This window comes from Convolutriloba macropyga, chromosome 4, assembly GCF_964194025.1.
Source record: "Convolutriloba macropyga chromosome 4, txConMacr16.3, whole genome shotgun sequence".
Taxonomy (NCBI): domain Eukaryota; kingdom Metazoa; phylum Xenacoelomorpha; order Acoela; family Convolutidae; genus Convolutriloba; species Convolutriloba macropyga.
The window spans coordinates 33,121,551-33,139,009 of record NC_134471.1 but is presented as its reverse complement, the minus strand read 5'-3'; the positions used below and the strand labels follow the sequence as shown (position 1 = coordinate 33,139,009).

Here is a 17,459-nt window from a genome sequence, read left to right as displayed (position 1 = left end):
AAGTTTGGTTCATTTTGAACGACTCCTTGACCCGATGAAAAAGACCTATTTTTAAATGTACTTATTCAAAATTATTCGAAAAAATAAGAGGAAAATTCCTTATGAAAAAGTAACTTTTTTCCTAGGCAAGCTATACCAAAAATTTCTTCTGTTTTACACTCTAAGTAGACCTAAGATACTCCACACCGGGTTTGGTTGGATTTGAATAACTCCTTGACCCGATGAAAATGACCTATTTTTGAAAATCGTTATTCGAGAAATACGCAAATTTCCGTATGAAATAATAACTTTTTTCCTAGGCAAGCTATACCAAAAATTTTTTCTGTTTTAGACTCTAATTACCACAGGAATACTCGGTACCAATTTTGGTTCACTTTGAACAACTCCTTGACCCAATGAAAAAGACCTATTTTTAAAATTCGTTATTTGCGAAATTCGCAAATTTCCGTATGAAGAACTAACTTTTTTCCTAGGCAAGCTATACCAAAATTTTTTTCTGTTTTAGACTCTAGTTATCCATGGAGTACTCGATACCAAGTTTGGTTCATTTTGAACAACTCCTTGATCCGATGAAAAAGACCTTTTTTTAAAATTCGTTGTTTGCGAAATTCGCAAATTTCCGTATGAAGAACTAACTTTTTTCCTAGGCAAGCTATACCAAAATTCTTTTCTGTTTTAGACTCTAGTTATCCATGGAATACTCGATACCAAGTTTGTTCATTTTGAACAACTCCTTGACCCGATGAAAAAGACCTATTTTTAAATATACTTATTCAAAATTATTTGGAAATAAGAGGAAAATTCCGTATGAAAAAGTAACTTTTTTCCTAGGCAAGCTATACCAAAAATTTCTTCTGTTTTACACTCTAAGTAGACCTAACGTACTCCACACCGGGTTTGGTTGGATTTGAATAACTCCTTGGCCCGATGAAAATGACCTATTTTTGAAAATCGTTATTCGAGAAAAACGCAAGTTTCCGTATGAAATAATAACTTTTTTCCTAGGCAAGCTATACCAAAATTTTTTTCTGTTTTAGGCTCTAATTACCACAGGAATACTCGGTACCAAATTTGGTTCACTTTGAACAACTCCTTGACCCAATAAAAAAGACCTATTTTTAAAATTCGTTATTTGCGAAATTCGCAAATTTCCGTATGAAGAACTAACTTTTTTCCTGGGCAAGCTATACCAAAATTTTTTTCTGTTTTAGACTCTAGTTATCCATGGAGTACTCGATACCAAGTTTGGTTCATTTTGAACAACTCCCTGATCCGATGAAAAAGACCTTTTTTTTAAAATTCGTTATTTGCGAAATTCGCAAATTTCCGTATGAAGAACTAACTTTTTTTCCTAGGCAAGCTATACCAAAATTCTTTTCTGTTTTAGACTCTAGTTATCCATGGAATACTCGATACCAAGTTTGGTTCATTTTGAACAACTCCTTGACCCGATGAAAAAGACCTAGTTTTAAATATACTTATTCAAAATTATTCGGAAATAAGAGGAAAATTCCGTATGAAAAAGTAACTTTTTTCCTAGGCAAGCTATACCAAAAATTTCTTCTGTTTTACACTCTAAGTAGACCTAAGATACTCCACACCGGGTTTGGTTGGATTTGAATAACTCCTTGACCCGATGAAAATGACCTATTTTTGAAAATCGTTATTCGAGAAATACGCAAATTTCCGTATGAAATAATAACTTTTTTCCTAGGCAAGCTATACCAAAAATTTTTTCTGTTTTAGACTCTAATTACCACAGGAATACTCGGTACCAAATTTGGTTCACTTTGAACAACTCATTGACCCAATAAAAAAGATCTATTTTTAAAATTCGTTATTTGCGAAATTCGCAAATTTCCGTATGAAGAACTAACTTTTTTCCTAGGCAAGCTATACCAAAATTCTTTTCTGTTTTAGACTCTAGTCATCCATGGAATACTCGATAGCAATTTTGGTTCATTTTGAACAACTCCTTGACCCGATGAAAAAGACCTATTTTTGAATATACTTATTCAAAATTATTCGGAAATAAGAGGAAAATTCCGTATGAAAAAGTAACTTTTTTCCTAGGAAAGCTATACCAAAAATTCTTTTTGTTTTAAAATTTAGTTACCAATGGGATACTCGATAACAAGTTTGGTTCACTTTGAACAACTCCTTGACCCGATGAAAAAGACCTATTTTTAATATACTTATTCAAAATTATTCGGAAATAAGAGGAAAGTTCCGTATGAAAAACTAACTTTTTTCCTAGGCAAGCTATACCAAAATTTTCTTCTGTTTTACACTTTTAGTAGACCTAAGATACTTCACACCGGGTTTGGTTGGATTTGAATAACTCCTTGACCCGATGAAAAAGACCTATTTTTAAAATTCGTTATTTGCGAAATTCGCAAATATCTGTATGAAAAAGTAACTTTTTTCCTAGGCAAGCTATACCAAAAATTCTTCAACTCCTTGACCCGATGAAAAAGACCTATTTTTAAATATACTTAATCAAAATAATTCGGAAATAAGAGGAAATTTCCGTATGAAAAACTAACTTTTTTCCTAGGCAAGCTATACCAAAAGTTTCTTCTGTTTTTCACTCTAAAAAGACCTAAGATACTACACACCGGGTTTGGTTGGATTTGAATAACTCCTTGACCCGATGAAAAGGACCTGTTTTTGAAAATATTTATTCGAAATAATCGCAAAATTCCGTACGAAAAAATAACTTTTTTCCTAGGCAAGCTATACCAAAAATTTTTTCTGTTTTAGACTCTAATTACCACAGCTATACTCGGTACCAAATTTGGTTCACTTTGAACAACTCCTTGACCCAATAAAAAAGATCTATTTTTAAAATTCGTTATTTGAGAAATTCGCAAATTTCCGTATGAAGAACTAACTTTTTTCCTAGGCAAGCTATACCAAAATTCTTTTCTGTTTTAGACCCTAGTTATCCATGGAATACTCGATACCAAGTTTGGTTCATTTTGAACAACTCCTTGACCCGATGAAAAAGACCTAGTTTTAAATATACTTATTCAAAATTATTCGGAAATAAGAGGAAAATTCAGTATGCAAAAGTAACTTTTTTCCTAGGCAAGCTATACCAAAAATTTCTTCTGTTTTACACTCTAAGTAGACCTAAGATACTCCACACCGGGTTTGGTTGGATTTGAATAACTCCTTGACCCGATGAAAATGACCTATTTTTGAAAATCGTTATTCGAGAAATACGCAAATTTCCGTATGAAATAATAACTTTTTTCCTAGGCAAGCTATACCAAAAATTTTTTCTGTTTTAGACTCTAATTACCACAGGAATAATCGGTACCAAATTTGGTTCACTTTGAACAACACCTTGACCCAATAAAAAAGATCTATTTTTAAAATTCGTTATTTGCGAAATTCGCAAATTTCCGTATGAAGAACTAACTTTTTTCCTAGGCAAGCTATACCAAAATTCTTTTCTGTTTTAGACTCTAGTCATCCATGGAATACTCGATAGCAAGTTTGGTTCATTTTGAACAACTCCTTGACCCGATGAAAAAGACCTATTTTTGAATATAATTATTCAAAATTATTCGGAAATAAGAGGAAAATTCCGTATGAAAAAGTAACTTTTTTCCTAGGAAAGCTATACCAAAAATTCTTTTTGTTTTAAAATTTAGTTACCAATGGGATACTCGATAACAAGTTTGGTTCACTTTGAACAACTCCTTGACCCGATGAAAAATACCTATTTTTAATATACTTATTCAAAATTATTCGGAAATAAGAGGAAAGTTCCGTATGAAAAACTAACTTTCTCCCTAGGCAAGCTATACCAAAATTTTCTTCTGTTTTACACTTTTAGTAGACCTAAGATACTTCACACCGGGTTTGGTTGGATTTGAATAACTCCTTGACCCGATGAAAAAGACCTATTTTTAAAATTCGTTATTTGCGAAATTCGCAAATTTCTGTATGAAAAAGTAACTTTTTTCCTAGGCAAGCTATACCAAAAATTCTTTTCGTTTTACAATCTAGTTACTCATGGGATACTCGATAACAAGTTTGGTTCACTTTGAACAACTCCTTGACCCGATGAAAAAGACCTATTTTTAAATATACTTAATCAAAATTATTCGGAAATAAGAGGAAATTTCCGTATGAAAAACTAACTTTTTTCCTAGGCAAGCTATACCAAAAGTTTCTTCTGTTTTTCACTCTAAAAAGACCTAAGATACTACACACCGGGTTTGGTTGGATTTGAATAACTCCTTGACCCGATGAAAAGGACCTGTTTTTGAAAATATTTATTCGAAATAATCGCAAAATTCCGTACGAAAAAATAACTTTTTTCCTAGGCAAGCTATACCAAAAATTTTTTCTGTTTTAGACTCTAATTACCACAGCTATACTCGGTACCAAATTTGGTTCACTTTGAACAACTCCTTGACCCGATGAAAAAGACCTATTTTTAAATATACTTATTCAAAATTATTCGGAAATAAGAGGAAAATTCCGTATGCAAAAGTAACTTTTTTCCTAGGCAAGCTATACCAAAAATTTCTTCTGTTTTACACTCTAAGTAGACCTAAGATACTCCACACCGGGTTTGGTTGGATTTGAATAACTCCTTGACCCGATGAAAATGACCTATTTTTGAAAATCGTTATTCGAGAAATACGCAAATTTCCGTATGAAATAATAACTTTTTTCCTAGGCAAGCTATACCAAAAATTTTTTCTGTTTTAGACTCTAATTACCACAGGAATAATCGGTACCAAATTTGGTTCACTTTGAACAACACCTTGACCCAATAAAAAAGATCTATTTTTAAAATTCGTTATTTGCGAAATTCGCAAATTTCCGTATGAAGAACTAACTTTTTTCCTAGGCAAGCTATACCAAAATTCTTTTCTGTTTTAGACTCTAGTCATCCATGGAATACTCGATAGCAAGTTTGGTTCATTTTGAACAACTCCTTGACCCGATGAAAAAGACCTATTTTTGAATATAATTATTCAAAATTATTCGGAAATAAGAGGAAAATTCCGTATGAAAAAGTAACTTTTTTCCTAGGAAAGCTATACCAAAAATTCTTTTTGTTTTAAAATTTAGTTACCAATGGGATACTCGATAACAAGTTTGGTTCACTTTGAACAACTCCTTGACCCGATGAAAAATACCTATTTTTAATATACTTATTCAAAATTATTCGGAAATAAGAGGAAAGTTCCGTATGAAAAACTAACTTTCTCCCTAGGCAAGCTATACCAAAATTTTCTTCTGTTTTACACTTTTAGTAGACCTAAGATACTTCACACCGGGTTTGGTTGGATTTGAATAACTCCTTGACCCGATGAAAAAGACCTATTTTTAAAATTCGTTATTTGCGAAATTCGCAAATTTCTGTATGAAAAAGTAACTTTTTTCCTAGGCAAGCTATACCAAAAATTCTTTTCGTTTTACAATCTAGTTACTCATGGGATACTCGATAACAAGTTTGGTTCACTTTGAACAACTCCTTGACCCGATGAAAAAGACCTATTTTTAAATATACTTAATCAAAATTATTCGGAAATAAGAGGAAATTTCCGTATGAAAAACTAACTTTTTTCCTAGGCAAGCTATACCAAAAGTTTCTTCTGTTTTTCACTCTAAAAAGACCTAAGATACTACACACCGGGTTTGGTTGGATTTGAATAACTCCTTGACCCGATGAAAAAGACCTGTTTTTGAAAATATTTATTCGAAATAATCGCAAAATTCCGTACGAAAAAATAACTTTTTTCCTAGGCAAGCTATACCAAAAATTTTTTCTGTTTTAGACTATAATTACCACAGGAATACTCGGTACCAAATTTGGTTCACTTTGAACAACTCCTTGACCCAATAAAAAAGATCTATTTTTAAAATTCGTTATTTGCGAAATTCGCAAATTTCCGTATGAAGAACTAACTTTTTTCCTAGGCAAGCTATACCAAAATTCTTTTCTGTTTTAGACTCTAGTCATCCATGGAATACTCGATAGCAAGTTTGGTTCATTTTGAACAACTCCTTGACCCGATGAAAAAGACCTATTTTTGAATATACTTATTCAAAATTATTCGGAAATAAGAGGAAAATTCCGTATGAAAAAGTAACTTTTTTCCTAGGAAAGCTATACCAAAAATTCTTTTTGTTTTAAAATTTAGTTACCAATGGGATACTCAATAACAAGTTTGGTTCACTTTGAACAACTCCTTGACCCGATGAAAAAGACCTATTTTTAATATACTTATTCAAAATTATTCGGAAATAAGAGGAAAGTTCCGTATGAAAAACTAACTTTTTTCCTAGGCAAGCTATACCAAAATTTTCTTCTGTTTTACACTTTTAGTAGACCTAAGATACTTCACACCGGGTTTGGTTGGATTTGAATAACTCCTTGACCCGATGAAAAAGACCTATTTTTAAAATTCGTTATTTGTGAAATTCGCAAATTTCTGTATGAAAAAGTAACTTTTTTCCTAGGCAAGCTATACCAAAAATTCTTTTCGTTTTACAATCTAGTTACTCATGGGATACTCGATAACAAGTTTGGTTCACTTTGAACAACTCCTTGACCCGATGAAAAAGACCTATTTTTAAATATACTTAATCAAAATTATTCGGAAATAAGAGGAAATTTCCGTATGAAAAACTAACTTTTTTCCTAGGCAAGCTATACCAAAAGTTTCTTCTGTTTTTCACTCTAAAAAGACCTAAGATACTACACACCGGGTTTGGTTGGATTTGAATAACTCCTTGACCCGATGAAAAAGACCTGTTTTTGAAAATATTTATTCGAAATAATCGCAAAATTCCGTACGAAAAAATAACTTTTTTCCTAGGCAAGCTATACCAAAAATTTTTTCTGTTTTAGACTATAATTACCACAGGAATACTCGGTACCAAATTTGGTTCACTTTGAACAACTCCTTGACCCAATGAAAAAGACCTATTTTTAAAATTCGTTATTTGAGAAATTAGCAAATTTCCGTAAGAAGAACTAACTTTTTTCTTAGGCAAGCTATACCAAATTTTTTTTCTGTTTTAGACTCTAGTTATCCATGGAGTACTCGATACCAAGTTTGGTTCATTTTGATCAACTCCTTGATCCGATGAAAAAGACCTATTTGGAAAATTCGTTATTTGCGAAATTCGCAAATTTCCGTATGAAGAACTAACTTTTTTCCTAGGCAAGCTATACCAAAATTCTTTTCTGTTTTAGACTCTAGTTATCCATGGAATACTCGATACCAAGTTTGGTTCATTTTGAACAACTGCTTGACCCGATGAAAAAGACCTATTTTTAAATATACTTATTCAAAATTATTCGGAAATAAGAGGAAAATTCCGTATGCAAAAGTAACTTTTTTCCTATGCAAGCTATACAAAAAATTTCTTCTGTTTTACACTCTAAGTAGACCTAAGATACTCCACACCGGGTTTGGTTGGATTTGAATAACTCCTTGACCCGATGAAAATGACCTATTTTTGAAAATCGTTATTCGAGAAATACGCAAATTTCCGTATGAAATAATAACTTTTTTCCTAGGCAAGCTATACCAAAAATTTTTTCTGTTTTAGACTCTAATTACCACAGGAATACTCGGTACCAAATTTGGTTCACTTTGAACAACTCCTTGACCCAATAAAAAAGATCTATTTTTAAAATTCGTTATTTGCGAAATTCGCAAATTTCCGTATGAAGAACTAACTTTTTTCCTAGGCAAGCTATACCAAAATTCTTTTCTGTTTTAGACTCTAGTCATCCATCGAATACTCGATAGCAAGTTTGGTTCTTTTTGAACAACTCCTTGACCCGATGAAAAAGACCTATTTTTGAATATACTTATTCAAAATTATTCGGAAATAAGAGGAAAATTCCGTATGAAAAACTAACTTTTTTCCTAGGAAAGCTATACCAAAAATTCTTTTTGTTTTAAAATTTAGTTACCAATGGGATACTCGATAACAAGTTTGGTTCACTTTGAACAACTCCTTGACCCGATGAAAAAGACCTATTTTTAATATACTTATTCAAAATTATTCGGAAATAAGAGGAAAGTTCCGTATGAAAAACTAACTTTCTTCCTAGGCAAGCTATACCAAAATTTTCTTCTGTTTTACACTTTTAGTAGACCTAAGATACTTCACACCGGGTTTGGTTGGATTTGAATAACTCCTTGACCCGATGAAAAAGACCTATTTTTAAAATTCGTTATTTGCGAAATTCGCAAATTTCTGTATGAAAAAGTAACTTTTTTCCTAGGCAAGCTATACCAAAAATTCTTTTCGTTTTACAATCTAGTTACTCATGGGATACTCGATAACAATTTTGGTTCACTTTGAACAACTCCTTGACCCGATGAAAAAGACCTATTTTTTAATATACTTAATCAAAATTATTCGGAAATAAGAGGAAATTTCCGTATGAAAAACTAACTTTTTTCCTAGGCAAGCTATACCAAAAGTTTCTTCTGTTTTTCACTCTAAAAAGACCTAAGATACTACACACCGGGTTTGGTTGGATTTGAATAACTCCTTGACCCGATGAAAAAGACCTGTTTTTGAAAATATTTATTCGAAATAATCGCAAAATTCCGTACGAAAAAATAACTTTTTTCCTAGGCAAGCTATACCAAAAATTTTTTCTGTTTTAGACTATAATTACCACAGGAATACTCGGTACCAAATTTGGTTCACTATGAACAACTCCTTGACCTAATAAAAATGATCTATTTTTAAAATTCGTTATTTGCGAAATTCGCAAATTTCCGTATGAAGAACTAACTTTTTTCCTAGGCAAGCTATACCAAAATTCTTTTCTGTTTTACAATCTAGTTACTCATGGAATACTCGATAGCAAGTTTGGTTCATTTTGAACAACTCCTTGACCCGATGAAAAAGACCTATTTTTGAATATACTTATTCAAAATTATTCGGAAATAAGAGGAAACTTCCGTATGAAAAAGTAACTTTTTTCCTAGGAAAGCTATACCAAAAATTCTTTTTGTTTTAAAATTTAGTTACCAATGGGATACTCGATAACAAGTTTGGTTCACTTTGAACAACTCCTTGACCCGATGAAAAAGACCTATTTTTAATATACTTATTCAAAATTATTCGGAAATAAGAGGAAAGTTCCGTATGAAAAACTAACTTTTTTCCTAGGCAAGCTATACCAAAATTTTCTTCTGTTTTACACTTTTAGTAGACCTAAGATACTTCACACCGGGTTTGGTTGGATTTGAATAACTCCTTGACCCGATGAAAAAGACCTATTTTTAAAATTCGTTATTTGCGAAATTCGCAAATTTCTGTATGAAAAAGTAACTTTTTTCCTAGGCAAGCTATACCAAAAATTCTTTTCGTTTTACAATCTAGTTACTCATGGGATACTCGATAACAAGTTTGGTTCATTTTGAACAATTCCTTGACCCGATGAAAAAGACCTATTTTTAAATATACTTAATCAAAATTATTCGGAAATAAGAGGAAATTTCCGTATGAAAAACTAACTTTTTTCCTAGGCAAGCTATACCAAAAGTTTCTTCTGTTTTTCACTCTAAAAAGAGCTAAGATACTACACACCGGGTTTGGTTGGATTTGAATAACTCCTTGACCCGATGAAAAAGACCTGTTTTTGAAAATATTTATTCGAAATAATCGCAAAATTCCGTACGAAAAAATAACTTTTTTCCTAGGCAAGCTATACCAAAAATTTTTTCTGTTTTAGACTATAATTACCACAGGAATACTCGGTACCAAATTTGGTTCACTTTGAACAACTCCTTGACCCAATGAAAAAGACCTATTTTTAAAATTCGTTATTTGCGAAATTCGCAAATTTCCGTAAGAAGAACTAACTTTTTTCTTAGGCAAGCTATACCAATTTTTTTTCTGTTTTAGACTCTAGTTATCCATGGAGTACTCGATACCAAGTTTGGTTCATTTTGATCAACTCCTTGATCCGATGAAAGAGACCTATTTGGAAAATTCGTTATTTGCGAAATTCGCAAATTTCCGTATGAAGAACTAACTTTTTTCCTAGGCAAGCTATACCAAAATTCTTTTCTGTTTTAGACTCTAGTTATCCATGGAATACTCGATACCAAGTTTGGTTCATTTTGAACAACTCCTTGACCCGATGAAAAAGACCTATTTTTAAATATACTTATTCAAAATTATTCGGAAATAAGAGGAAAATTCCGTATGAAAAAGTAACTTTTTTTCCTAGGCAAGCTATTCCAAAAATTTCTTCTGTTTTACACTCTAAGGAGACCTAAGATACTCCACACCGGGTTTGGTTGGATTTGAATAACTCCTTGACCCGATGAAAATGACCTATTTTTGAAAATCGTTATTCTAGAAATACGCAAATTTCCCTATGAAATAATAACTTTTTTCCTAGGCAAGCTATAGCAAAATTTTTTTTGTTTTAGACTCTAATTACCACAGGAATACTCGGTACCAAATTTGGTTCACTTTGAACAACTCCTTGACCCAATGAAAAAGACCTATTTTTAAAATTCGTTATTTGCGAAATTCGCAAATTTCCGTATGAAGAACTAACTTTTTTCCTAGGCAAGCTATACCAAATTTTTTTTCTGTTTTAGTTTCTAGTTATCCATGGAGTACTCGCTACCACGATTGGTTCATTTTGAACAACTCCTTGATCCGATGAAAAAGACCTATTTTTAAAAATCGTTATTTGCGAAATTCGCAAATTTCCGTATGAAGAACTAACTTTTTTCCTAGGCAAGCTATACCAAAATTCTTTTCTGTTTGACTCTAGTTATCCATGGAGTACTCGATACCAAGTTTGGTTCATTTTGAACAACTCCCTGACCCGATGAAAAAGACCTATTTTTAATTATACTTATTCAAAATTATTCGGAAATAAGAGGAAAATTCCGTATGAAAAAGTAACTTTTTTCCTAGGCAAGCTATACCAAAAATTTCTTCTGTTTTACAATCTAAGTAGACCTAAGATACTCCACACCGGGTTTGGTTGGATTTGAACAACTCCTTGACCCGATGAAAATGACCTATTTTTGAAAATCGTTATTCGAGAAATACGCAAATTTCCGTATGAAATAATAACTTTTTTCCTAGGCAAGCTATACCAAAATTTTTTCTGTTTTAGACTCTAATTACCACAGGAAAACTCGGTACCAAATTTGGTTCACTTTGAACAACTCCATGACCCAATGAAAAAGACCTATTTTTAAAAATCGTTATTTGCGAAATTCGCAAATTTCCGTATGAAGAACTAACTTTTTTCCTAGGCAAGCTATACCATTTTTTTTTTCTGTTTTAGACTCTAGTTATCCATGGAGTACTCGATACCAAGTTTGGTTCATTTTGAACAACACCTTGATCCGATGAAAAAGACCTATTTTTAAAATTCGTTATTTGCGAAATTCGCAAATTTCCGTATGAAAAACTAACTTTTTTCCTAGGCAAGCTATACCAAAAATTCTTTTTGTTTTACAATCTAGTTACCCATGGGATACTCGATAACATGTTTGGTTCACTTTGAACAACTCCTTGACCCGATGAAAAAGACCTGTTTTCAAAATTATTTATTTGAAATAATAGCAAATTTCCGTATGAAAACTTTACTTTTTTCCTAGGCAAGCCATACCAAAAATTCCTTCTGTTTTAGACTCCAGGTACTCACGGAACGCTCCATGCCGAGTTTGGTTTGATTTGGACAACTCTATGATCTTATCAAAAAGACCTACTTTTAAAATTATGTATTTGAAATAATAGCAAATTTCCGTATGAAATACTAACTTTTTTCCTAGGCAAGCTATACCGGAAATTCTTCTTGTTTTAAAATCTAGGTACACATGGGATACTCCATACCAAGTTTGGTTCAATTTGGATAACTCCTTGATCCGATGAAAAAGACCTATTTTTAAATATATCTTATTCAAAATTATTCGAAAAAATAGGAAATTTTTGTATGAAATACTAACTTTTTTCCTAGGCAAGTTATACCAAAATTTATTTTTGTTTTACACTCTAGGTACACATGAGATATTCCATACCGGGTTTGGTTGGATTTGAACAAATCCTTGATCCGATAAAACTTCTATATTTTTAAAAATAGAATAAGCGAATAAGTCGAAATTTCCGTATGAAATACTAACTTTTTTTCTAGGCAAGCTATACCAAATTTTTTTTTTCTGTTTTAGACTTTAATTACCACAGGAATACTCGGTACCAAATTTGGTTCACTTTGAATAACTCCTTGACCCAATGAAAAAGACCTATTTTAAAAATTCGTTATTTGCGAAATTCGCAAATTTCTATATGAAGAACTAACTTTTTTCTTAGGCAAGCTATACCAAAAATTTTTTCTGTTTTGGACTCTAGTTATCCATGGCATACTCGATACCAAGTTTGGTTCATTTTGAACAACTCCTTGATCCGATGAAAAAGACCTATTTTTAAAATTCTTTATTTGCAAAATTCGCAAATTTCTGTATGAAAAACTAACTTTTTTTCCAGGCAAGCTATACCAAAAATTCTTTTTATTTTACAATCTAGTTTCCCATGGGTTACTCGATAACAAGTTTGGTTCACTTTGAACAACTCCTTGACCCGATGAAAAAGACCTATTTTTAAATATACTTATTCAAAATTATTCGGAAATAAGAGGAAAATTCCGTATGAAAAAGTAACTTTTTTCCTAGGCAAGCTATACCAAAAATTTCTTCTGTTTTACACTCTAAGTAGACCTAAAATACTCCACAACGGGTTTGGTTGGATTTGAATAACTCCTTGACCCGATGAAAAAGACCTTTTTTTTAAAATTCGTTATTTGCGAACTTCGCAAATTTCCGTATGAAAAACTAACTTTTTTCCTAGGCAAGCTATACCAAAAATTCTTTTTGTTTTACAATTTAATTACCCATGGGATACTCGATAACATGTTTGGTTCACTTTGAACAACTCCTTGACCCGATTAAAAAGACTTTTAAAAATACTTATTCAAAATTATTCGGAAATAAGAGGAAATTTCCGTATGAAAAACTAACTTTTTTCCTAGGCAAGCTATACCAAAAATTTCTTCTTTTTTTCACTCTAAGTGGACCTAAGATACTCCACACCGGGTTTGGTTGGATTTGCATAACTCCATGACCCGATGAAAAAGACCTATTTTTAAATATACTTAATCAAAATTATTCGGAAATAAGAAGAAATTTCCGTATGAAAAACTAACTTTTTTCCTAAGCAAGCGATACCAAAAGTTTCTTCTGTTTTTGACTCTAAAAAGACCTAAGATACTACACACCGGGTTTGGTTGGATTTGAATAACTCCTTGACCCGATGAAAAAGACCTATTTTCAAAATTATTTATTTGAAATAATAGCAAATTTCAGTATGAATACTTTACTTTTTTCCTAGACAAGCTATACCAAAAATTCTTTTTGTTTTACACTCTACCTACAAAGGGGATACTCTATACTCTATACTCTATTTGGTTTGATTTACCTAGTTTTACCTAATTTGTACCTAGTTCCAAAAAAGTATCTGAATTTTTTCTATCACCGAACATTGTTTTGGTGACCAAATCGTCAATTATGTATGTATGTATGGATGTATGTTTGTATGTATGTATGTATAGATGTATGTATGTATGTATGTATGTATGTATGTTCGTTTGTATGTTTTTATGTATGGTTGTATGTATGTATGTATGTATGTACGTATGTATGTATGTATGTATGTATGTATGTATGTATGTATGTATGTATGTATGTATGTATGTATGTATGTATGTATGTATGTATGTATGTATGTATGTATGTATGTATGTATGTATGTATGTATGTATGTATGTATGTATGTATGTATGGTATGTATGTATGTATGTATGTATGTATGTATGTATGTATGTATGTATGTATGTATGTATGTATGTATGTATGTATGTATGTATGTATGTATGTATGTATGTATGTATGTATGTATGTATGTATGTATGTATGTATGTATGTATGTATGTATGTATGTATGTATGTATGTATGTATGTATGTATGTATGTATGTATGTATGTATGTATGTATGTATGTATGTATGTATGTATGTATGTATGTACGTATGTATGTATGTATGTATGTATGTATGTATGTATGTATGTATGTATGTATGTATGTATGTATGTATGTATGTATGTATGTATGTATGTATGTATGTATGTATGTATGTATGTATGTATGTATGTATGTATGTATGTATGTATGTATGTATGTATGTATGTATGTATGTATGTATGTATGTATGTATGTATGTATGTATGTATGTATGTATGTATGTATGTATGTATGTATGTATGTATGTATGTATGTATGTATGTATGTATGTATGTATGTATGTATGTATGTATGTATGTATGTATGTATGTATGTATGTATGTATGTATGTATGTATGTATGTATGTATGTATGTATGTATGTATGTATGTATGTATGTATGTATGTATGTATGTATGTATGTATGTATGTATGTATGTATGTATGTATGTATGTATGTATGTATGTGTATGTATGTATGTATGTATGTATGTATGTATGTATGTATGTATGTATGTATGTATGTATGTATGTATGTATGTATGTATGTATGTATGTATGTATGTATATGTATGTATGTATGTATGTATGTATGTATGTATGTATGTATGTATGTATATGTATTGTATGTATGTATGTATGTATGTATGTATGTAGGTAATTATGGATGTATTTGTGAACATGCTGATCAAGCAGACTATACTGCTCATGCTGATCATACTGTTCATGGTACTGATCGTTCTGATAAAAATTATTGATATTTGCGCTACATTTGTCTCCTTTCAACACTTTCGATCTTCACTTGCAGCCAACTGATTTTTTTTGAAAAACTGAACGAATAATTTGAAACAAATAACAGCAAGAACTCAAAAACCTAGGTTGGGTTATGGAATTTTTGGTCCACCATCTAGAAAATTTTATTCAAAAAGAAAATTTTCAATATGTGCACTAGTTCGGTGTCATTTCAAAATTTTTCAGTTCCTATTGCATCCAACTGATGACATGAACGAACTAAAGTTTGATGAACGCACACGAAAGTCTGGACATGGTCGCACAAAAATCTGATGAACGCATTAAAGTCTGGACATGAACGCACGAAAGTCTGGTAAACGCACGAATGTCTGCTGAACGCACGAAAGTCTGGCGAACGCACGAAAGTCTGGTGAACGCACGAAAGTCTGGACATGAACGCACGAAAGTCTGGTGAACGCGCGAAAGTCTCGACATAAACGCACGAAAGTCTGGTGAACGCACGATAGTCTGGTGAACGCACTAAAGTCTGGACATGAACGCACGAAGGTCTGGTGAACGCACGAAAGTCTGGACCGTCTTGGACGGTCTGGACATAGGCACTTTCCGTCTGGGACGGTCTGGACATATCGACTGTCCGTCTGGGACCTCAACCTGGGGCTCTTTTTTACATATTAACGTATTATGTGACAATATAAATTGTAATTGTGAAACTTAAAAAACGCTGGGGTAGCCGAAACAGAATAGATGCAACTTTTTATATGTCGGTGAATAAAAAATTACGACACTTTTGATTACAAAGGGATCAAGGAAACTCGAAAATATTTTCATCGCAGTAGACCAGTAAACAGATAGTAAACTTGATATATGCAAATAGCGCCGTTAAAATTAACATATAAGCAAAAAGAATTTGCTGTGAGTTTGAAATCACGTAATTGAATCGTCCATTTTCATATTTTCTACCTAAATTAGAGAGTTCAATTCAGAAAAAAGCTTAATGGTAATGTTTTGAAAAATCTTCTACAACTGGGAATGCGTGTATTAGCAACGTACTTGTTTCGAAGTTTATTCTGAGGTCGCAATTTGGTGATTTCTCCACTTGAAGATTTGTTCCGCCTACTATCGTTGCCACTTTCTGCTACCCTTTTACCTCTGAGTTTTGGATCAACAAAGTTGCCCTGGTAGATATATTGCTGGTTAGTGAAATTTTTCGTTGGGTTCTGTTTCTGCTCATCCTTGCCAACATCCTCATTTTTGTCACCCATTAATCCACTTTCTTTTGGGATTCAGATTTTGCGCAATGATTTCTTCTGTTTCAGACTATGCGTTACCATAGGATCTATTCTGTTTCGGACCCAGCTTAACGGGCATGCCCCCAGGCGTACGTGCAATTTTTTGCATAGTAGCGTGCTATACACAATTGGTTAGTGTGGTCATAAATACTGCGGCAGGTTACTAAAGCTACTGTAATACCCTCATCCCCCTTCCCCATACCAAACTTGATTATGTTAGAAGGTTTTTTAAATAACCCTGCCTCCAAAGAAAGCCAAGTTTGAGGGCATGTATCTACGAGCACATTGTGTCTCTTTGTTTAGTCTCTGTGGGGATGGGGAAATTAAAAGTCCGAACAGATTAGATCCAGATTTTTTCCTGTGGATATGAGCCAATGCTGTCGAGGGCAAAAGAATCAAGAACGGCTTCAATTGCTTTTATTTTACTGTTTCAGACACAGGTTGGAATATGTGATTGTTTTGGGACGAGTATTTGTTGATGATTCTTTGTTCAACTTAGTGTAGAAACTGAGAACAGCAAAGAACAAAGGTGGCCGAAATTGGCACGTGCGCTTAATTGCACACATAATTACTGTGTCCTCTTTTATCGGTTACAAGCACCACACCTAATTGTCTAATTGTCTCGCCATAAACCAATCTATAATGGGCTCTGAATATTAAAACTTTTACAGGCTGCGATGCAAAAGAAAGCCAAGCTGGATGTATTCAGCTACGCCCTCCTTGTGTTTTTCATGGCTCCCGCGTACATATTATATGTTGTTTATTTAGCACGTTAATATGTAAAAAAAACAGCACATTCGATAGTGGGGAATGCATTCGAAAGAGAATGCGGCATCATAGCCTCATCAAAGAGAGATGTCGCAATCTATTTCCACTGAATTAAAATGGAATCTCCGTTGTTATTTTATCCGTTTAATAATGGTTTTTTGGAAATGATACTACGAGTTTTCATAATTTTTTTAATGGTTCCGACCCACTCTTTAGTGGGGAGGGAGGAACTATATACTCAAATGTTTTTTTGTTTTGTCGATTTTGACCGATCGATAAATTGATCGTAGGGAGTTGTGAGTGGTACCATTAGAAAGCACGTACATCCTAGAATATGAAATTAAAAACACTTCAAAAGATTTGGCTCAATTTTGTTAAAATTTTTAATGATATTGCGTTTTTGTTTTCTTTAAAGATATAAGAGCGTTGCTGATTTGTTTGATTAAAGTTTTTTGGCTAAATTGTTGACAAAATTTTCAAAATTTGAAAATTTTATCAAAAAGTGTCACAACATTTGCTTTTTCTGAACCACATGGTGTAAGTTTACCAAAAGTA

General features: G+C 32.4%; 1 protein-coding gene across 5 annotated transcripts in view; it reads right to left on the bottom strand.

Annotated features, from left to right (window-relative positions):
• LOC142337628 (uncharacterized) overlaps nt 1-16,688 on the bottom strand; it is a 93,319-nt gene extending 76,631 nt beyond the window's left edge. For 2 of the 5 annotated variants that reach the window (XM_075387000.1, XM_075386995.1), the window contains exons 1-2: nt 16,474-16,688; nt 15,898-16,164 (exon numbers count right to left, since the gene is read on the bottom strand). In XM_075387000.1, coding sequence (XP_075243115.1) covers nt 15,898-16,109 — 212 coding nt within the window. In that variant the 5' untranslated portion in view covers nt 16,110-16,164; nt 16,474-16,688. Of the gene's footprint in view, nt 1-15,897; nt 16,189-16,473 lie in introns of all 5 variants that reach the window. The other 3 variants (XM_075386997.1, XM_075386998.1, XM_075386999.1) reach the window with 3 other exon arrangements.
• Between the last annotated feature and the right edge of the window lie 771 nt (nt 16,689-17,459).